At 48.3% G+C, this 22,571-nt stretch overlaps 1 protein-coding gene across 1 annotated transcript in view; it reads left to right on the top strand.

The window, feature by feature from the left end:
• The window catches only part of LOC138517017 (zinc finger protein 271-like), a 138,179-nt gene extending 116,841 nt beyond the window's left edge, over positions 1-21,338 (top strand). Inside the window, exon 2 of the mRNA XM_069632525.1 lies at positions 16,408-21,338. Within this exon, the coding sequence (XP_069488626.1) occupies positions 16,408-18,872 (2,465 nt within the window). The 3' untranslated portion in view covers positions 18,873-21,338. The remainder of the gene's footprint in view (positions 1-16,407) is intronic.
• Positions 21,339-22,571: the final 1,233 nt, after the last annotated feature.

The following is a 22,571-nucleotide window of genomic DNA, read 5'->3' as shown; positions in this document are numbered from 1 at the left end:
GTCTAGCAGAGGTGAGGTGTTGCGTCTGTGTCCTATTTAATAGAACGTCTATGGCATGTGGCACCATCAGAATTAAAGTGTGCCCCAATACCATACCTTCCGTTTGTTTCACTGACGCAGCAGCCGCTGCAACAGATCGCAAACATCGTGGTAGTGCGCGCGCTAGAGGGTCCAGCGCGGAAGAGAAATAGCCGCACGGCCTATTTCTTCCACCTTGTTCCTGTGTCAAAACCGCCAATGCACATCCTTCACTTTCACACACAAACAGTCTAAAAACCTTTTCATAATTTGGTGTGCCCAAAACTGGAGAAGAACACAATGCAGTTTTCAATTGATCAAATGCTCTCTGACATTCCTCATCCCACTGTAAAGGCATGACCGCTTCCTTTCTAGTCAAGTTCACCATCGGTTTCACAATTAACGCAAAATTACCGATCCATTGTCAGCAATACGAAGCCATGCCTATTATGGCTCTGACACCTTTCTGTGTCTTTGGAATAGGCGTACAAGAAATACTTTTTTGAAGGCGTAGCCAGCCCAAATAGGCCACGTCCTTTCGATTATACTGAAATTTCTTCAGACTAGCTTTATGGCCGTGTGCCGCAAGGTTTGACAATAGTAATACAGTGCTTTCTTTACAAATCTCCTCTGTGTCAGCAGCTAACAACAGATCATCTATGTATTGCAAGAGTACGCAACTCACTGGTAATTCTAGCATGTCTAGCTGCTCTTTCAATGCTCTACTGTAAATACTTGGACTTTCCGTGTATCCTTGCGGAATCCGCGTAAATGTAAATGATCGTCCTCCTAATGTGAACGCGAACAAATATCTGCTGTCCTTGTCCACCGGTATGCTAAAGAAAGCATTTTTTAGATCAATTACACTAAAGTATTCTGCTGAGACAGGTATCATTGTCAATATTGTAGTGACGTCTGGGACCAAAGGAAATTGTGGATCTACTACTTTGTTCAGCGCACGCAAATCAATGATGAAACGGTATGGTACTTCATTGCCTCCCTTTTTATAAACTCGAAGAATCGGACTATTGCATGTACTGCCTGTAATTTCTTCAATCACCCCTAATTTCACCAAATCTGTAACAATACTCTTCAATCCTTTCTAACCATCAGCCGAAATTCTGTATTGGGGAATTCCCGGCAGTGTAACACCCTCTTTCAAAATGATCTTTACTGGCTCTATTTTCAAGCATCCTACATCATTATCATGCATTGCCCATATACAGGTTGGCACTTTACTTAACTCTCCTGGTAAAGCTTCAGACATGAATTCTGACACATGGGCATGTTGTGGCCAAATCGTCAGGAACACCCCGTCTTCTGTGCAATGTATAACTGTACCTAACTGTTTCAACAAATTTAATCCCAACAGGTTCTCCCCACAATTTTCTGTTGGGAGAAAAGAACAATGTTCAGTGAATGGTCCTATGGTAACTGGGACTGGTTGGGACACTGGGTTCATGACTGGTGTACCTGCGAACCCTATGGAAACATTCTTTTGCCCTGACAGTGGTATATCCGGAACCAAGTGATGGTCTATTGAACACTTTTGCACTCCTGTATCTACAAGGAAGAGGTGCTCCTCATTCCCGACTCTCATTTCTACGTAGGGTCCTTTCTGATTCACGGGAATAGACACTGGTTCCGACCCCTGTCCTGGGCTGTCCTATTGGGGAAATAACACATCATCTGATGTGTAATCACTACTATTACTGTAATACGTATTTGGCTGTGTATCGAAAACGTTCCCACTCTTCCCTCTATTTCCCCCACTCTGGTTTCCATACTGTTGGTTTTGCTGGCCCTGATTCTGGTTAGGAGCACTTTGGTTTTGGGCTTGGTTTTGATTACCTCCATTATTGTGGTGCTGCTGCATACTATTCCTATTTGGTCCATTCGCTCCTTGGTGCCCTCTGTGCTGTCTTCTCTGACCAGACCCATTTCTATTCTGCAGATGTGGACATTGCGCTCGCCAGTGTCCTTCCTCCTTACAGTACGCACACTGATTTGGTCCCAATGGCCCCCCATGCATATTTGAATTACTCCTTCCTTGTGCATTCCTTCTCCCTCTATTATGTCCTGCTACTTGCACCTGTGTCTTTAGTATGCATGCTTTCAAGTCTTCCCCCACCTGTTTTAACAACAATAATTCGTCCACCATCGCCTTTCGCCCCGGCGATGGTAACTGTTGCCATTGATTATGTGGCCCTAGCATTTCCTTCCTATCTCCCGATATCCTTACCCCTGTACCCATGTGCAGTAAACATTTCAGCATGATCATTATCCAATTCATTGGTTTTATTGGCAAATTTTCAGAAAAAGAAACAATGACAACTCCGGGAGCAATATGAAAATCACATTTAAGATCATCATCAAACCCCCGTGGTCTCCTTCCCCTCCCGCCCCCTCTCCCCCATCCCCAACTCCACCCCTCCCCCAGATCAGTGTCCCATCGAAAAAACCAATCACAGGAGTTGTCATAGGTACTCGTAGTTCGGTGCCTTGGAGCTGTGCTATGCGTTCAAGTAAATGCTGGCTTAGACGGATCCGCTGTCTCCTGGGCCGTGGATTACACCATTGTCCTTGAGTGGTACTCTGGGCTCCATCGCCCTCACGCCCCCTGTTGTCTACATAATGTCAGTGAGCATCCCACCCCCATGCCTGGTAAACCCCATACCAATTTGCCTGGAAGGCGCTCGATTCGTTGTTTACCATGGCCGTCAGTTTGTCCATGAGGAACATGTTCTTAAGTTTTTTTAGCCAGTCTTCCTTAGAGGGGGTCTCCGGACTCTTCCACCTTTGCGCTAGGGCCACTCTTCCTGCTCGCAACATAGTCTCCCACATTCTTGGGTATACATATATTTCCACCTCCTCCGGTGGGAGGCCCAACAACATCGTCAACGGATTGAGTGGGAGTAGTTCCTCGGTGACCTCCGCCATCCATCCCCGTACCTTCTCCCAGAACCCCTGTACCTTAGGGCAGAACCACCACATGTGACCCCTCGTCCCCACTTGGCCACATCCTCTTGGGCATCTGGGGACACCCCCGAGAACATCTTGGATAATTTCAATGGGTCCCTATGCCATCCCTGTAAGATCTTAAAGTTGTGCTCCATGTCAGACGTAAATAGGTTCCCATGGAAAGCTATTTTAAATACCCTGGACCATGCGTCCTCCGAGAGAGCCTCTCCGGCCAAGTTATTCCAGAACCCACAAAACCCACTCCTCCCTTCCAAGTTAACAGTGTTCAATATTTGGTACATTTTGGATACTACCCCCTTCCTTGTTGTGGCCGTGTCCAGTAACTTTTTAAAGGGGGTCAACTGTCTCCGCAAGTTCAGGCCCCAAGTCTGGTCACAGAGGATGCCCTTCAGGCGCAAATATTCAAAGACTGAAAGAGACCCCCCCCCCAAGCGCATCTCGCAGCTCCTCGTATTCGAGGAACTCGCCCTCCTTGAACAGTTGCCCCGCCCATTCCAACCCCCCATCCGACCAGGACTGGGCATTCCTGAATCCCCTGCTACCTAGTTTGAGCGGGTGGCCCCAGAGCGAGGACATCGGGGAGGGCCATGAAGTGAGGTGTGCAGTTGTGGGTCCTTCTTTCCAGATCGACCAAAGTATTCCCAGGGTTGGGTGGGTCTGCAGCCTATTTGGGATGTGTTTACGCGGCAACCACAGAAGGTCGCGTACTTTCAGAGGGTGGGCATCCATCTCCTCCAGATAAGACCAATAGGTGCCCATCCCCTCCTTCATATGCTCCAACAGGACCCTTAGCTGGGCGGCCCGGTGGTAGAGCAGGAAGTGCGGCAGCCCGAAACCACCCTCCTCCCTAGGTAACGTTAGAATGGCCTTCCCTATCCTCGGGTTCCGCCCTTGCCATACAAACTCTCGGACAGCCCTCTGTAGGTCTCGAAACATCTGGTCGGGGACCCCCGTTGGGAGTGCCGTGAAGAGATACAGCAGTCTCGGGAGGATGTTCATCTTCACCGCCGTCATGCGCCCATACCAGGATAGGATCATACCTCCCCACCTCCTCAGATCCGATTTAATCTCCGCCATAATGGGCCCATAATTCGCTGAGGCCAATTTTGAGAGATCTCTCGTTAGGAGCACACCCAAATACCTAATGGAGTCCCTCCACCACAATCACCGCACACCTATCCCGGTGGTCCCGCCCCGGGTCATGAACCCTCATAGGGAGTAACACTGATTTAGATGCGTTTGTTTGTTTGTTTGTTTATTTGATATAGCGCAAAACCAAACCCGCAGGTAGCCGGGCACGAACATTACAAGAATACTTGAGAACTTGGTTACAGTGACACACACAAGAGTAAGCGGTAGGAACAGTTCATCAGCCTTATAGATTGCATGTGCTTATACAGTTAATGCCAGGTTTTAGAGCAGAAAGAGGGTGGTGCAGTTCACTGAGGTTTACAGTTTGAAAGACCTTATGCAGTTGAATGTCAGGTGTCGGAGCAAGAGGGAGTTTATTTTTAGCCCCGAGAATTGCCCAAAGGTCGTCATCAGGGACAGGAGGGGGGGAAGCGAAGAGCTGGGTTCCACCAGGTATGCTAGAATATCGTCAGCAAACAGAGAGAGCTTGAACTCCACTTCTCCTCTTTTAATCGCTTTAATGTTGGGGTGGGCTCGGACCGCTATGGCCAGGGGCTCCATCATCAGGACATATATTAAAGGGGAGAGTGGGCATCCCTGCCACATCCCCCACGTGAGAGGGAATGAGTCGGAAAGTTCTCCATTCACCTGTACTCTCGCCGTTGGGGCCCCGTATAGGGCGGAAACCCAGTTCCTGATGTGAGCCTCGAAGCCCATTCGACGGAGGAGGAGTTGCATGTACCTCCACTCTACCCTGTCAAAAGCTTTCTCGGAGTCCAGGGAAAGCAGACTTGCTTCGAGGTCTGATTCTTGGGCATGGTGGATTAGGTCTATCGTCTTCCTGATGTTATCAGAGCCTTGCCTGCCCCCTGTGAACCCCACTTGATCCCCGTGAACCAGCTTGGGCATTATCCCCTCCATCCGTTTACCTATCACCTTGGCCAGGATCTTAACATCTATATTGAGGAGGGAAATCGGGCGATTTGAGGAGCATTCAGTGGGGTCTTTGCCCTCTTTGAGCAGAACCACGATTATGGCCCTCATCATGGTATCCGACAGAGAGCCCCCCTCTAACACCACGTTAAACACCCTCACCAGGTGTGGGGCTAGGATAGCCCAAAACCTCTTATAGAAGTATACGGAGAAGCCGTCTTCCCCCGGGGACATTCCCACCTTCATCCCACTGATCGCGTGCTCCACCTCCTCTTCTGTCACCCTGCCCTCTAGACCCTCCGCCATTTCGCCTGTCAAGCATGGGATCTGGATGGAGTCCAGGAAATCCTCAATCTGAGTGTCATCCCCGTCCTATTCTGACAAGTATAACTTTTCATAATAACGGCGAAAGGCTGCTCCAATGCTTGGGGTGTCATGATCTAATGATCCCCGATCATTCTTCACTGCCTTCACTGTTCTGTTCCTCTGAATCTCTCTAAGCTTCCAGGCCAGGATTTTGTCAGCTCCGTCCCCCTTCTCATAATATTTTTGTTTCACTAGTTGGAGGCTCCGCTCAGTCTTATGTTAACAGGAGGTCTTTCAACTGGAGTTTATAGTTTTCTGGGGAGGCAATCTGATCCCTTTCCAGGGGTGCCTCCGGGAGGTCACCCGGCTGAAGTTGGGCTATCTTTTCCCTCAGGGACTTTTCCTGGTCCTCCCTCTCCCTCTTTTTCTGGGCTTCCATTCTAATGAGGACACCAGGTAAGGTCGCCTTGAAGGCGTCCCACAGCACGTGTGTGCCCACCTCGCCATTGTCGTTCAACTCGAAATACTCAGAGATGGCGTCCTGCACTGTTAGGGAGAATTCTCTCTTTGGGCTGAATTTCCTAACCTAGTGAGTCCCCCGGCAGCTTTGCTGGATTTCTGGAGTTTGTTTTTTTCCTCCTGCCAAGAGTGAGACTCTTTCCTCCCACTCTTGGACATGATTTATGGTATTCCTTTGACTGGTAATGTGTTTTATGGGCTATGGGGTCATTTACTCTATAGGGTCTTATGCGTTTTTCCTATGTGTGTTACACAGCACCCTCCGTGCAGTAACACAGGGGTGTCCTAATGACACCCCACCATAGACTCCATACCCTGGGACTGACTACTGTCTCCCAGGGCATGTAAAGTCACCATTGGCTTTACTAGTCCCAAATTATTAACAGAAACCAGTACATACCATCATATTGTGGACGTACTCGTCGGGGCAATTCGATTGCCCCGGGGTCTGTTAGTCGAGGGGGCACGTCTCCGTCCCCCCTGATTGAGTTGTGGCTGGTGGCAGTGGAAACTACTTTTTATATTCGACCGCGAATATTTTCCTATGGGATTTTCCCATTGTTCGAGGCTACCAACTTTAATTATTTAATTCTCATAGCCTCGAACATACCGCCGGTTTGTTTAATTAATATTAATTCTCCGGTTGGTATTTTTTGCCAAGACTTGATTCTAAAATGGCGTTTGTGTTCTCTTCTGTGACTCCAACCCAAGTCGAGCCCTTTGTTCCACTTTTTGGCGGGCTTCTCCACAGAAGCCTCCAAAAGTGGTGCCACTCTGTCTGGGTACCACAGGGGGTGTGGAAGGGGGTTTAGGCACCCTGGACTGAGTTACTGTGGTAACTCAAATCACACTCTTGTGTGATTGGCCCAAGTGGTGAGCCGGCCGGCTCACCACTTAGCATGTTTGAGTGACAGCTAGGCTGCGTGAATGGGGGTTTTCTGCATAAAAGCAGGGCTTTGGGGACTGGAACTTCAGAAGTCGCCACATGACCTGAGAATCCGACGAGGGAGAAGCTGAGCCGACCTACCACGACGACACCACCGGTGGAGCCCTTCGGAAACGACTCACCACTTCCCGACGACAGAGAAGATCTCCCGGCTGGAGAGGCTTCTTCCCCTGACTGGTGGGCAAAACCAGTTTGCCTTTCTTTCTTCGCACCCCAGCCCGGTTTGTGGTCGAACTGCCCGTGCCAAGGACCCCGGCGGCCGGATAGCCACTCACCACTGAACCGCGAATCAACGGACCGCTCCTTGTACCTGAGAAACTCCGCGGCTGGTTTCTTTCTTCGCAGTGCAACGGGCCCCTGTCTTCCTCCACGACGAGATCCTCTCTTCCCCCGGACGAAGCACCGGCTTGCACCCGCTGCCAGGAACAACTGCCCCCGCTGGAGCGTTCTCACCACTTTAAGGTACCGTGTCTGCCAGGCCTCCCTTTCTAAAGATTGTAACAAGGTAATAATAACTCCTTAACCTTCTGGACTGGGCTAGCCGCCTTGACCCTCTAACTGGTCCCTTTTCTTTGATCCAACTTCTTTTTGAACCATTACAAGACTTTTGTGCACTGCAACCATGTGACCTTGGACACATTTTGTTTGGATCCTCTTAAAGCGGATCCGACCTACTAACTCTGAATTCACGGTTTTACTTTGCCTTCCTCTCTTGCTTTGTTCTTGTAAAAGTGTTGGGATCTGTTTCAATTTGTTCTCTGCTTTTCTCTCCCTTTTTAAAAACGAACTATTAGAGTGCCATCTACGTTAAGCGCTCACCGCTGTCTGAAAATAAGTGGGGCTTTACTTAAGACTTGTCTAATATTCTTTTAAGGGCGTGTATATCTTTTAGTGACCGTGTTTTTGAATTGCTTACTATTAGTGCCTGTGTGTTTTTCTAGATGTGGTTTTAAATAAATAATTATATCTCTTTTACACCAAGCCCTGGTCAGTGTTTACTTGTTCTATTGTGTGCTCTTGACCTATTGTGAATACTCTGTATACTGCCTAACTCTTCTTGAGGGAAGTCTGACTGCTCAGCCACAGCTACCAAGTGAATCTGTGTGGTACAGACTGCTACCAAGTGGGTTTACTGCCAAACACCTGTAGTCCTAAATCTTTTGCAGTGGTCCCAGAGGGAACTGCACAGGTTTCTGCCTAACATGCACTTCCTGTGCCAGAACTTCGTCCTTCAACAGGGAGTCATTACATTTCCATCGCCCTCTACTGCCACTCCGCCATCCCCCTACTATGGTGGTACGGACCAAGTCGTGGTCGGAACAAGGGACCGGGTCAACCCTGTGGCCAGAGACATGTGGAAGAAGGGGTTTGTCTACCAGGATGTAGTCTATACGGGAGTATGATGTGTGGATTGCTGAGTGAAGGAGGGGAGCCCTGTCCTGGGAGTCGGAATGGTGTCCACCAGGCCCAGCTCCGCGTTGACCCTCTGGAAGGTACGGGCCATGGTTTCATCTGCAGCCCTAGTGGGCTGGGGCCCCAAATGTTTTCTATCCGCGGTTGGGTCTAGGACCATATTAAAATCCCCCCCACCACCAACATCCCGTGAACAGACCATTTAAATCTGTCCTTCACTCCCTCCCAGAATTGCGCCTGGCCTTCATTGGGGCCGTACACAACTGCCAGAGTCAGAGGGTAGCCCCGCAAAGAGCCCCTTGCCAACAGATATCGGCCCTCTGGGTCCTTCACCGTGGCTTCCACTTCAAAGCCAACATCCCTTGCTAGCAGTATGGCTACCCCCCTTTTCTTGGTTCTGTGGGATGCGCTGAGGACCTCCCCGATCCCGCCTCCTCGCAGTTTCGGTTCCTTCCCCCGAGCCCAGTGTGTTTCCTGAAGAAAGAGCAGATCAAGCTTTGCCCTCCTGAATTCCCTGCAGACTAAGGATCTCTTGGTTGGGGTGTTCAACCCCCGCACATTAAGGGAACCCATGCCCAGGGCAGGCAGATCCTCAGCCATTGTCTAGGATCAACATCTTACTGGATAGCTGACTCATGGCACTTTTCCTTTCCAGCTCCTTTTGTGTTATGACCTGATCTCCCTTGCCCCCCCTGCCTCCCAGGTAGCCAACATACTTGCTGTTCTGGGAGGCCCCTTACGTCCTTGTGCCCCATGGTCCTGGAAGTCAACTCGTCTTTGAGCCAGGCCGGACGTTGTGATCGTGAACTGAGTTATTTGCCCGGTTTCCCCGTACCCTTTTTCACTTCCACATTGGTGTTTCAGCTACCAGACTACCCCAGGCCCGACCGGCCCGCTCCTCCGTGTCCGGGGTCGGCGTCCTCCCTGTCCGTCGTCGGGGACGGCGGGTTCAATTACTTAAATTTCCGTGGACCCGTCTTCTTTCTCCTCTCTCCTTGTGGCCTGCGTTCTCTGGCTCCTTCCGCTGCGAATCCCGTGGGTTCTCTCCGCGGGGTTGGGTCCGACACATACTCTTGGATGGCTCCCCTTATGTCCTCCTCTGTAACCGTTGACCCTCGTACTCGAACGTGAGGGAGAAGGGGTACCCCCATCTATAGCGCACCCCCTTCTCTTTTAACATTTGTGTTAGAGGGCGGCACATCCTGCGTTTGGCCAGCGTGTACGAAGAGAGGTCCTGGAAAATGGACACTTGTGCATTATTATAGGTTATCTCCTGTGTCTTTCTGGCCTCCTCCAGAACCTTCGCTTTCTCAGTGTAGTAATGAAAGCGGACCAAAATTGACCGGGGGCCCCCAGCTCTGCCCCCCGCTCTGTGGACCCGATCAAACGTTGATTCGGTCGTCATCTCGTCCGAGAAAAGGAGGTTGATGATGTCCCTCACCACCCGGTTCAATTCTCTTTCCGTTTCTCCCTCCGACTCCGGCACCCCAAAGATTCTGAGGTTGTTCCTCCGTTCCCTATTTTCAAAATCGTCCATTTGCCTGGCCCTTTCCTCGTCTCTCTTTTCTAGAGCAGCTATTCTCGGGGACATGTCCATCTCTTGGGTCGTTGCTGAGGACTGGTTGGTCTCCAGCTGCAACAGTCTGTCCTCGACCTTGTCCACCCTACGGTCCATGTTCTCCATTTTCTGGGCAATGTCCGCCCGCATGTCTCTGATCTCCTGCAGGACCGAGGCAAAGCCCTTTTCCATTGTAAGGGTGGGTGGGGGCGAGGTCTCGGGCTGGGACATTCTGGTCATCCGTTCCGGGGCGCTATTCTCCCTTCTGGCGTCCTGGTAACGGTACTCCTGGAAGGTGTGGCGCCAACTCATCCGATCTCCCTTCCTTTCCTTCCGGTCGGCGGTCCTCAGGGCCAAGAGCGATGACCCTGCTGGGAGACTGCCCTCTCTCCTTCAGGCAAAACCGTTCCGTGTGGAGCTATCTTTGAGCGGGCACACGCCCCACGGCCTCTGGTGGGGGCCTCACACGCTTTACACGCCCTTTTCCCACTGCTTGTGGTCGTCTGTCCCTGTGGTGGGGAGGTGGCGACGATGTGTGTCAAATTGTGATCGGATGAAGGTCCAGGCTAGGCCCCCGGGGAAGGGGGGCGCAGCACCCACGGCGTGCTGATTAGATTCTATCGGCCATGTTTTCTTCAGAGTTCGTCTCCAGGCGGGCACTCGCCCTGGGAAGGAGCCCAGGGGCCACCACCTGTGTAAGTCTCCTCCCGCCTGGGCCTCTCACCTTCCTCACCAGCAGTGTCCCGCTGTTGTCCGCTGTCGACCGCTCTGATGGCCCTCGCCAGGGTCCGTTGGACGGGGCCTCGGCGCCCCTGTTGCTCGACTCCATGTTCGGGAGCTTGGGTCAGGCGGGCTGCCTATCCTTTGGCGGGTCCGGATCCGCGGCTCGAGTCGCCGCCACCTGGGGCTTCCGCTCCGCGCTGGTACCGTCCTCCTGTGCCGCGGGGCCCTGACCGTGGAGTCCCCGCCGGAGCGCTGGCATGCTCTGTGACTGGGTTGGGGTGGAGAGGTCAGGCATGCTTGCAGGCCTCAACGGCTACCGCGCACCACGACTCCCCATGCAGCTCCGGAGGTGGGCGGAGCCTCTTGGGGATCCTCTCGTTGGGCCGCAAGGCCTCGTTCTCGGGCACCCGAGGGTCTTTCAGCGTCGCTCTTTTGCCCGGGGCGGTCCCCCGGGGTTAACCACCAATGAGAACCGCAGATGTTCCGTTGGGAGGTTGCGGGGGGGGGGCTCAATCCCTCACCACACCCAGTTTCGGCGGGAGCAGCGTCTTCAGGCAGCCATCGCCTGTTCGCCCCCTGGTGGCCTCATCCAATGCATTTTTAAGTTCAAAAAGTCCATATACATGTTCCCTTACTTCTTCATCTCTTTCTCTACAGCGTGCTAATGCATTCAAATCTAACAATCGCTGTGGTGGTTATTTCCCAATTAACTGTTTCCATCTCTCCACCAAATATTCACCCATACATTCCAACACTACCTGTCTTTCGTTGCTTCTTCGGAAGTTATACATCAAGGCCAATGCTGCCGTCCCATCATTCCCGTCTATATACATCTCTGGCTGTTGCTGCAATTCCACCTTCCTTTCCTTGCTGAACCCGCTGCGAGTTACCCTTGTGCATCTACTTTGTTCAGTCCCGCCTCTCGCCCCCGTGGTTTCAACTTCATCCCTGGGAGGGACGGACGATACCGAGTCTGTATCTAAGGCGGGAGGTGCGGATGGAACAACAGGAGCGGGGAGTGTCTGCTGTGGGCCTGGTTGGCTAATAGGAAGTGTTACGTGCGCAGTCTGTGCCAAAGGGAGGGCTTGAGCTACGGGAGGGGCTTGAGCAGTTGTTACTGGCGTGTTTGGCCTCGCTTCTGATCTTGAGCCTTGTTTTGTATGGATCAATATGTTTTCTATCAATTCATCTGCTATGTGCAATTCTCGTTGTGGGTATATTTTTTCTATATTCAACTGGTCACGTCTACCTGACCTCCTTAGACTCTTGTCCACTCCTCCTCCTCCTTTTCTTCCGCTACTTCACCTTTCGATTTATGCCTGCGCGCATGCTTCGCTCTACTTCTAAATAGGAGCATTGCTTCCCTTCTCCAGTCCTTAACGATATCAAATGCTGCAGGACGCGCTTTCTTTCTTATCAACACCCTTTCCAGGTTATCTATTCTCGCTATCTCAAAACTACCATTTATCGGCCAGTGATGGTCTTGTTGCTTTCTGGTTTGCCTATGTCAAGTCTCACAGAATATTATCGCTCCCACACCATACTTCACATACATCTCATACGCCGGCGTTCCCCCAATTGGTGCAATTTGGCCATCTTCCAAAGATTGTCTACCGCAGCGGAAAAACCCCGCTAGGTTGGACAATACCCCAGGCATGTTTCAACCTCCCCTTGGTTAATCAACCTTAGCTAGGGCGTTTGATTTTGCAAAGTCAACTCAACCAATATCAGGGTTATTTTGAATCGGGGTATGACTCACCTGATAAATCAATTTGTCCTCCAGGACACAATTCGTCTGTATACTGACGCAACCAATGACATCGTGTCTGCATTTCATGGCTTCTGCCTCGTTTCGGGACCTTCGCCTCCTTGTTCTCTAGCCAGGTACGTCAGTCAGGGATGAGATGTGTGCAGATCTGCAAAGGAATCTCTCAACACTTCTACAGGGCACCCCGAACACCTCTTGATCCGGGCTCGATCATCCCTTCCTCGCCGTTCTCTGCCTTTACTCAATTAAAACGTACACGATGGAAGAAGTGGGGGAGGGTCCCTATTCGGGTGCCATCTTGAAAGGGGCCCCTAGGGGTCCCTCGCATTATGGAAACAAGGCAAGTCACCACACACGATAGATACGCCAGACACGAGGTTGAATTCCCAAAGCTAGGGTTTATTGCAAAGCAAAAGAGTCTCAATTGGCCAACTCGGTCTCACGCCCCGCGACGTGTATCTCTAGACCTCGAGGGACGCAAGAGAGCGAATTACATACATCAGTTACATATATACAAAATGCACATCTTATTATCAGCTATGACATGTTAACACCGCCCTTTATTGGGTTTCTTTGTGATCATTTTGACAAATATGACACCTTCAAATATCTATTCTAGTAACAATATGCAACAATATGCAATTTTGCAAGTGTAGAGATAGACTTCTTTGTTGAACAGAACATCGTCCTTCTGTTCTTGTAAGCGAGTTACATACGGGGAAGAGTCACATTCCAGACCTTACTATCTTTGAGTTGCTATTCGTGTCCTGGGAGCCGACACGCTCTACAGGGCTAGAAAAGGGGGGCCGTAAGAGGAGCATAATTCAGGCCTGTAGCTGCCTTATTCTAACATTTTCTACCATATAACGAGACTGGCTGGCAGCTGTGAAATGATTAAACGCCCTGCGGCTCTCCTTCAAGGCTACACCCAGGAGAGAGCTGGGCATTCCTCTCTGGGCTGCCCACGTTGTGTTTCAGCGAACTCTTTATTAGCCTCGCGGCCTTGCCCTTTCACGTTTTAGACAACAATGTTAACAGTCAGCAGAATAAGCAGAATTGGCAAACCTAAGCTGCGAAGCAGTTTGAACAGAAAGCAATAAGCAATTGTTAAAGAGCAAAATGGCGATTCTTGTTACATCAAAATGGCCGCTCATTGGTCAAACTTGGAAACCTGTATTTCTATCGTTATGTACATGAGACGGTTGGCCCACGGCCACCAAAATACGTTTGCCGTCAATCATGAGAGGTGTCCGTTTTTCTAGAGCGACACACGCAGCTTCCGATAACATTCTTCGGGTAATTTCTTCCTCGTCCAGCTCGGCTTTCCACGTCACTGCTTTCCATGGTTGCAGCTGGGCTTCTCTGCTTTGCATGCGTCTCCGGTAAGTATCTTGCTGCTTTTTTCTACTGCCGAACACCCACGTGCCCTGCACTGGCTTCTGGCATTTCCGCCATGAGTGGTCTTCCTCGTACAGCTTTCCTCTTCTCAGGACTTGAGCCAGTTGGCTCCACTGTCTTTCTCTCAACCCATTGTTCGCACAGAGGAGCAACCCGCTCCCACCAATGTCTACCATGGTTTCTGGTGGTCCTGTTTTATATGTCCTGGGACCAGGAGCGTGCTCCCAACAACTAGAGCATTTCCTGTGCTCAAGGCTTCTCCTGCTCTGCAAAACTCCACTCCTCTTCTTCGTCGTAGTGTCGAGGTGTTTCTGGGAATAGTAGTCCTTTTTAGTTTACTTGCACGAAAACATTGGAGGAATGCTTCTAATAGATTTTGAGGACAAGTCAGTGTTTGAAAGTTGGCCTGTAGATTGAAATTAGAGAAATTTAGCATTCTCCTTTGATTGAGCAGGGGAAGAATCACAACAGGCCATTAGAGTGTTGCAAATGGTGGATTCAGCCTACAAGGGAAAAGGGAGATACCATGTTTCATCCGATGGAGCCATGGTATGTCCCGGAGATTGTCCCGCTGCCCCCCATTTGATCCTCCCTCATATAGCCGCCCCCAGGGCCAGGATCAGGTAGCGGCTGCTGTCCGCTGGCCACACGGGAGGAGGTCACAGCCGGAAAAACAGTGATGACTCCATCAGACTATTCATGAAATGAAAATCAGCCGCCATCTAATGGGGGATTTCTCAGCTCATATGTTTTGCATGTTTAACCAGGACATATAATTAAGGCAATTAAAGCAGTTGAGCTTACCTACAGGAATGCCAGATAAATAGAACAAGATATGCAAGGACTAGGATATATAACCTACTAAACCTATGCTCAAATCTCTGCATACCTTATTCACCCTAAAATCCACACAACCGTTTCTCGGCCAGCAAACCGCACGCACTTCACCACGCCGCAACAACAACAAACAACACATAAACCGCACCAACAGCACACAAGGTCTTGCATCGGTCTGATACCCGCACCAAAGCTCAGCGCACGGTGGAAATCAAACTGAAGCTGCCAACAACACACCACTTCTCTCACTTTCCTACTCCCTCTTCACCCGCCTCTTGTTCAATTCCGTTGGTGACGGTGCGCAGTATAAATACCTTTAACATTCAACAATAGACGGTATCATGTTAGTAATATATAATGCAGTATCACAGCTTCGCTAATTACTTTATCACTAGTTGGTGATTCAAGTTCCCACTGCAAATAATGTAAATCTTGTATTGCCTTCGACTCCATTCAGGAGACACTCTTCCATTCCCTAATAAATGTATTAGTTCCTCCACTTTTTTCGTGGCTGCTATTTATATTTAGTAGGAAAAAAGAATTCAAATGGGCAGTACCTGTTGGTACTTTTTAGATCTCTCACTTGCTAAAAAACATATGTGACCTGCGGGTTGCATATCTTTCCACCAGCGGATCTACCTAATGAGTTTTACCAATTTTTTATTATTGCCTGACAAACCGAACACATTCATAGAAAGCTGGAAACGCTTCCACGTCTGCACTTTCATAACTTGTGTGAGTTTATGTGAGGACATTTACATGGTATTGAACAACTAGTCCACAGGGATGTGGAGCTTCTTTCCTGTAGATTAGATATGTATATTTGCCTCTGCTGCAGCAGCTCAAACCACTGAGGGATCAGAAACGCCTTGGCGCACTCGCTCATCCCTCGGCTTCAATTCTTTTGACCATCTGACCAAACCCGTGGCAAATGGCTACCAAAAACATATTGTGTCTCTCCTACCCGACTCATCCCTGCATACTGCAACACCATAATGTCTACTCATTCTCCGGTTCTGTTTTTGCTCTAGGAACAAAAATGACTGGTAACTCTTTCAATGCATGAAATGGGATAATTGAGAGACCTGGACAGTAGTTACTGATAGCAGGAAGGGGCCAACCCTTGTTTCTAAGAAGACAGTTTACTACAACATAAATCTCCCTACCAACACTGCATCTCTGATGTTACTTTACTGTCATAAACCTGGAGACCTGAGAAATTAAACTACACCCACCTATAGACTGCAGACATGAGGCACTCAAATGGCCAGCATTAATGACCCAGGACTGTACGCGACTGAACAAGAGTTGCGATGGTATAGATTATGCAATATTATACATTATATTTCTGTTTCTTTGTAAGGGTTTCCTAAAGTTTGCTCTTTCATGCGACTAACATTTTCATCTCTGATGTCCTGTGAATGCTCCAGTCTCGGAAGAATGCAAAACATTTGTATGTTTAATGTATGTCTTTGGATATCAATAACTGTTTCAATGTTGTTTCATCCCACCATTTTTAAAGTTGACAGTTTGGTCATGGCAGTTTCACCTTTGTCATATAATTATTTTCTTATTATTATGGTGGTGCCCCCCACTCTGCCCCTTCATCCTTGTCGCGCACCCATCCATGCGTATTTCTCTTATGTTGTGGAGAACAAATTATCACGACCAGTTGACTATAAGCATTGTGGGAGGAAACCACTGCAGACCCAATAACTTCCTATGAAACTGAAAATAATAACACATTTGCTAATCAATCTGGTTGTACTTCTAATCAGGAAAAATGTAAATTTCAAAATTTGCTAGTTAACCTTTAAAAACTAATTGGTCTCGTTGAACTTTGTGTCCCTGAAATCTGTTGTCTTATTTCAACAGCGACTCCAACCATGGAAAAAAGGGAGGTTTGGCGGGATCTGGCGGAATCTGGTTCCACATTATTGAGGAAGGATCAAGGCACACCTCTCCAGTATTCAGAGACAGTCTTTGTATCCAAAAGAGCTAATGCTTTTCATCGGGAGCTGATGCAAAATGGCTCGGATGAGCTTACAAACTGCGAAGAAGGCACACAACAACTCCTGTTGGGTCAGTCTTCCTTCCAAAGAAAATGCTCCGGCAAATTCATTCTGCATGCTGAGGGACGTGCCAGAAGCTCTGTGTTAGGTCCGCCATGTCTCTTGGAAGGTGGTGCAAGTGAGCATAGCCTGGATCGTTCAACTGATAGCAAGATTGATGTCAGTAACTGTATACTAGATCTCTCCTGTGACCGTGAAAGGAAAGCTAGAAAGTCTGTGATGGATTACTCGCCCGACTCTGAAAGTCGTGCCAAAAATTCTACACTGCATCACCCGTCTAGAGGTGCTAGCCCTTCCATTCAAGAACAGTCCTCGGACTGTGAAAGTGAGGCTAGCTACTCCATACTCGAACAATCCTCTGACTGTGAAAGTGGTGGCAGAAACTCTGTAGTCAATCAGTCATCTGACTGCGAGGAAAGTGCTGCACTCTGCATACCGGATCAGTCCTCGGATGGTGAAGGAGGTGAAAAGCATTTTATTCTAGATCTGTCCTCGCACTGTGAAAGAAGTCAAGTCAGTTCCGTGAATTCCTTCATACAGCAGGAGGACTGCATGGAAGAAGGCCCATACTTGTGCACAGAAACCTGGAACAACTACAGTCCCTTCATACAAAAAGAAAATAACATGCAGGAGGCACCATACTCATTCATGGAAAGCTGGAAACGCTTCAAAGAACAGTCTGGACTTTCACAGAATCCCAGTAGTCACTTTGGTCAGAGCTCCTGTGAAGGACGACGTAATGACAACAGTTCCATCGCCAAAGCAATCAAAATTCAGCATAAACGTGACCCTCATGTGGCTCCTCAAAGCGCTCCGACTGTGGAGAAACCGTATAAATGTGCTGAATGTGGTAGGTGTTTCCGGTTCAACTCTGCTCTTGTGAAACACAACCGCATTCACACAGGCGAGAGACCATATGCATGCAACGAATGTGAAAAGAGCTTTAGTTACAATTCCTCGCTCCTTAAGCACAGCAGAATCCACACAGGTGAGAAACCCTATGCATGCCACGACTGCGGGAAATGCTTTAGTGTCAGCTCCACTCTTATAACACATCAGAGAATCCACACTGGTGAGAAGCCCTATACGTGTAATGACTGTGGCAAAAGTTTTAGTGTAAGCTCCACTCTTATAAACCATCAGAAAATTCACACGGGAGAGAAGGCCTTTGTTTGTAACGAATGTGGTAAAGGTTTCAGTAATAAGTCTGCAATGCAAAAACATGAGCGAGTTCACACAGGCGAAAAACCGTACACATGCCATCTCTGTGGGAAGTCCTTCAGTGAGAGTTCCTCGCTTGTCAAACATCTGCGGATCCACTCTGGTTTAAAAACCTATGTGTGTGAAAAGTGCAGCAAAGGTTTCAGCAATAAGTCCTCTCTTGTAAAGCATCGAAGGACCCACTCAGGCCACAAACCCTACACATGTACTGACTGTGGGAAGTGTTTCAGTGTCACTTCCACTCTTTTGACCCATCAGAGAATTCATACCGGAGAAAAACCCTATAAATGTGAAGACTGTGGGAAAACTTTCAGTGTCAGCTCAACTCTAATAACGCACCAGAAGATTCACTCTGGTGTGAAAAACATATCGTGCAAATACTGTGGCAAACTTTTCAACAATAACTCCTCCCTCTTGAAGCATGTGCGGATTCACACTGGAGAGAAGCCTTATTCGTGTGATGAGTGTGGGAGGTGTTTTGCAGATGGCTCCTCTCTGGTGAAACACAAAAGGATTCACACCGGGGAAAAACCATACATGTGCAGTGACTGCGGCAAAGGGTTCACTAACAACTCTTCTCTTGTGAAACATCAGCGTGTCCATACCGGCGAGAAACCCTACTCATGTACACAGTGCAGTAAGCGGTTCAGCCGGAGTTCGCAGCTGCTGACACACTGGAGAATTCACACCGGTGAAAAGCCCTTCTCATGCTCTGTGTGTGGCAAGGGATTCAGCGAAAACTCATCCATGATCAAGCACCACCGGATACACACTGGGGAGAGGCCCTTCCCCTGCTATGAATGTGGGAAGAACTTCCGGTACAACTATTCTCTCATGAAACACCAGAAGACTCATATGAGAGTGAAAAACTACATTTGCAGCGACTGTGGGAAGACATTCAAGATGAGCAAAGGTCGAATTGCATTGCACAGAGGGAACAGTAGCAGGAGTCACTACAGATGCAGTGAATGTGAAAAGGCTTCCGCAGCAGAAGGTCAATTGCAACCGGAGTCACAGTTAATTGCCTCCAGTCCCACAGCCACATGAGTGCTAGAATGTGCACAACTGTGTTTTGTGTCTGAGTGTGGAGAGTCAATCAGGTTGTGACTGGTCCCTTGCTTAACTTCTCATGAAACATGTTAAGCGATTGCAGAGAGAGGAAGAACATATGATGGTGGTTTCCTTCCTTTGCGGACTTCAGATGCCAATAAGCCTAATATATTTATTTTTTATACAAATGTATGCAACATATTCTAGTATTTTGTATGCCTTTTGCAGGCAGATGTCACCATCCCTGGCAGCATGGGTGCCTGAGAGCCTTGCTGTTGCATTGCATCAACATGTCTCTTCTTCACTCCTCAATAGGAGGCTGTTAAAGTGAAGCACAATGATTGTCTGCAATATTGTCAGCGCAAGTGTATCTATTGGTCAAGCGCTGAAAGCCTATCACAAGCATGACACTTCAGGGCCATACTTAGACTAATAGAGCAATGAGTCGTTGCAGATTTGATTAACAGTATTTGTTCATGTGTGCCTCCAGAAATGGGTTTAATGCAAATAGTATGGACATGTGCAGTGTATGTATATTCTTATAATCATGCGCACTGAGTCCTGCAATCATAGACCGTGGCTATATCTCTTGGTAGGCAAGCTTAAAAAAAGGAGAATAACCATTAACACACTCCTCCCGCAAATGTAAACCTCAAATAATCAAGGAGAATCTGATGCCTGTACATCTAGGAAAGCAAGATGTAGGGCCTCTGTACAAGGGATCACATAATCCAGAGGGGTGGGATCTACTAGTAGGAGGTGGCACGTCTCTAACGTAATATATTTTTTAAATTACTGTACCACTCTAGACTAAGATGGAGTAGAAGAGATGGCTGCCTTCTGCTTGGCTTTCATAAAGGCCTTGAACATGTTTCCACATTGGAGAATCAGAGGCAAGCTAAGCAACCTGGCCTGGGTCACAGCTTAAAAACTAGTTTAGGGACCTTATAAGTTACACAAGACAAAGGGTGCATGCTTAGGGAATTAGCAGCAGAGTTCCAGGGCCCATTCCCTTTAATTCTGTTATCATCGGCATAGCAGAGGGAAAGCCAAAGAAGAGGAGATGTGAGGCAAATCAAATATAATGTAGCAAAGTGTAAAGCTTTGAATGTTGGGCTGAGACTGCTTGGAACAGCAGTAAAAGGCAGGGAGAGAGAGGGCACAAGAGATGGTTACTTAGTGTGACTGAGGCCTGAACGTTCACATTGACACCTCTTTTAAGCACTTTGAGGACATGTAGCACTTAGAAAAATACACCTCTTAATAATTAAATATTCAGTGATCTCACATCAATGCAACAGGGTAATATAATGTCCCAGAAGGGTTTTGGGCTTATAGAGGAGGTGGCATCCCAAAATAAGATTCAAAAGGTAGTTGGGCCACCACTGTATCCATCGTTTTCTGTCTCGCCTTGAATATTGTGCCCAGTGCTGATGGACATGTCTGGAAAAAGGTTAAGACAGATTGGACACCATCCAGAGGAGATGAGCTGCTATGATGGGGGCCTGCACTATGCCACTTGTGATGTGAGATGCATTGTTGCATAGTCTGGAAGAGAGCACGAGTGGGGGAGTAAGAATACGCAACCAACACATTTAAAGGCATGCAACAGACTGGAGAGTGATCAGAAAGTACATGCAAAGAGTGAGCTGGAGACTACCTAGAGTCACTGGTGTAGCAGTCTTACCTGTTATTAACATCTATGTCGCTGCAAAAGGGGAATGATGTGCCGTTATATTGTAACGGAAATAGTGTAGGACACCAGGTCATGTATCATTTCTTGATGACCTTTACATACATGTCACCTACACCTGATGTCACGTTTCCTGTTGTGGCGTTCAGTCCAGCACAGAGAACACTCGCACATTGTGGGTTCTGCATCTGTATGCGACGGAGTGGTGTGGCACATCACAACAGACCAGAGTGAGTTCTCCTGCTGGCGTGCCCTGCTATTCCTCACAGGCTTCAAGCACAGAACATGTGTGACACATCACAACAGACCAGAGTGAGTTCTCCTGCTGGCGTGCCCTGCTATTCCTCACAGGCTTCAAGCACAGAACATGTGTGACACATCACAACAGACCAGAGTGAGTTCTCCTGCTGGCGTGCCCTGCTATTCCTCACAGGCTTCAAGCACAGAACATGTGTGACACATCACAACAGACCAGAGTGAGTTCTCCTGCTGGCGTGCCCTGCTATTCCTCACAGGCTTCAAGCACAGAACATGTGTGACACATCACAACAGACCAGAGTGAGTTCTCCTGCTGGCGTGCCCTGCTATTCCTCACAGGCTTCAAGCACAGAACATGTAAGAGGGTTAACCAACATTGTGGTATAGCTTTTTAAATGCTAAGAAGTATTCTGATTGATGTAAAATGTCTGGACCAGACTTATGTACTTATATGTAAACTATATATATTTATCTATATATCTAGCTATATATATATGCGTATGTATATTGAATTTCCATTGTGTTTCGCTGGTTTATTCAGTCTCTTGCCTCTTGTTTAAGGTCACACTTAGTGGTTCTCGGGGTAATTTGCAGGTAGCTGACTCACTTTCTTTCTTATTTGAGGTTTAAAAACACCTGAACCGTTTCCATTTTCTTTCAGAGTTTTTTGATTTACCTGGGGTGGTCTCTTAATATTTTGCGAGGTACGGACAAGCTGACCATTTTGTGTCCAATGCAGCATACGCTGATTTGGAGGATGGGCGACCAAGTCTATTTTTAATAATCTATCTTCTTATCTTTGATTGTTTTTCTCTCGTCACTTGTTAAAGGCCGCTTTGTTGGAGTACATGTCGTGAGCGTTGGTGAGAAAGGCAGTCCGCCTGTGGTTACTGCCCCTGACCGTCTTCTGTGGGAGATCACCATGAATGGAGGCTCAGGCTATGACTAGATCACTGCAGCTGCATTCTCCTCTTCTCATCTGCTTGGGTGAGGGCGGCCAATCAGATTCTCTTTCTAGCTGCCTGTGAGCTACATATGCATACACGGGAGCTACCATTAGGAGGCAGGGTGGCCACATTCTCTTGTTCATCTTCACCAGATCTTCTTCTCAGTTGAATGCCTTTTTTTGCCAGTGACCCAGAGATTTGAAACACAACCTACACATTTATTTGTATCATTACAAAAGCGGTCCAACTAGAAGTTATATAATTCTAAATGTGGGATATTTTTTCCTTGAAAATCAAAGTCTCTGGGTTTCGAATTCACAATTTGGGGGGTCCTTTCCCCGAGGCATTTTATCATGTTTCACCCCCCCCCCACATTAGCTTCTTGGTCCAGGCCGTCTGCTTCGTGTTCTTGACTCCTGGAAAGGCCACTCCCCTAGGTATAAAGGGCCTACAAGCGCCTGCATGTTAGATTGGTTTCTTCTCCAACCATATAGTATAATATACCCAGGGCACAAAATGTGCACTAGCCATTGGCTAGTGATAATTGACTCTTGGCTAGTAAGAAATGGTGTGCTCTCTGTATATTGTGACGGGGTGGACCACCAGAAATAACCACGCTGACTCTTATAGTAAGTCCAAGGGTGTTTATTTAAATATAAAAAGTTAGAATGGCTTCCGTTTTCAAGGTTCTTAAGGGCCTACCGGGTCCTCTTAGGACATTTGGTACTAGGGCCATCCCTCTCTCACAACATACCCAGCCTTATCGCACTTGCCTATCCCAAGCGTTCCTAATGGGTG

The sequence above is a fragment of the Ambystoma mexicanum genome, chromosome 6q (assembly GCF_040938575.1).
Source record: "Ambystoma mexicanum isolate Mex_15411 chromosome 6q, UKY_AmexF1_1, whole genome shotgun sequence".
NCBI classification, from domain to species: Eukaryota; Metazoa; Chordata; class Amphibia; order Caudata; family Ambystomatidae; genus Ambystoma; species Ambystoma mexicanum.
Note: the sequence above shows the minus strand (reverse complement) of the source record. Positions and strands in the feature narration are given on the sequence as shown.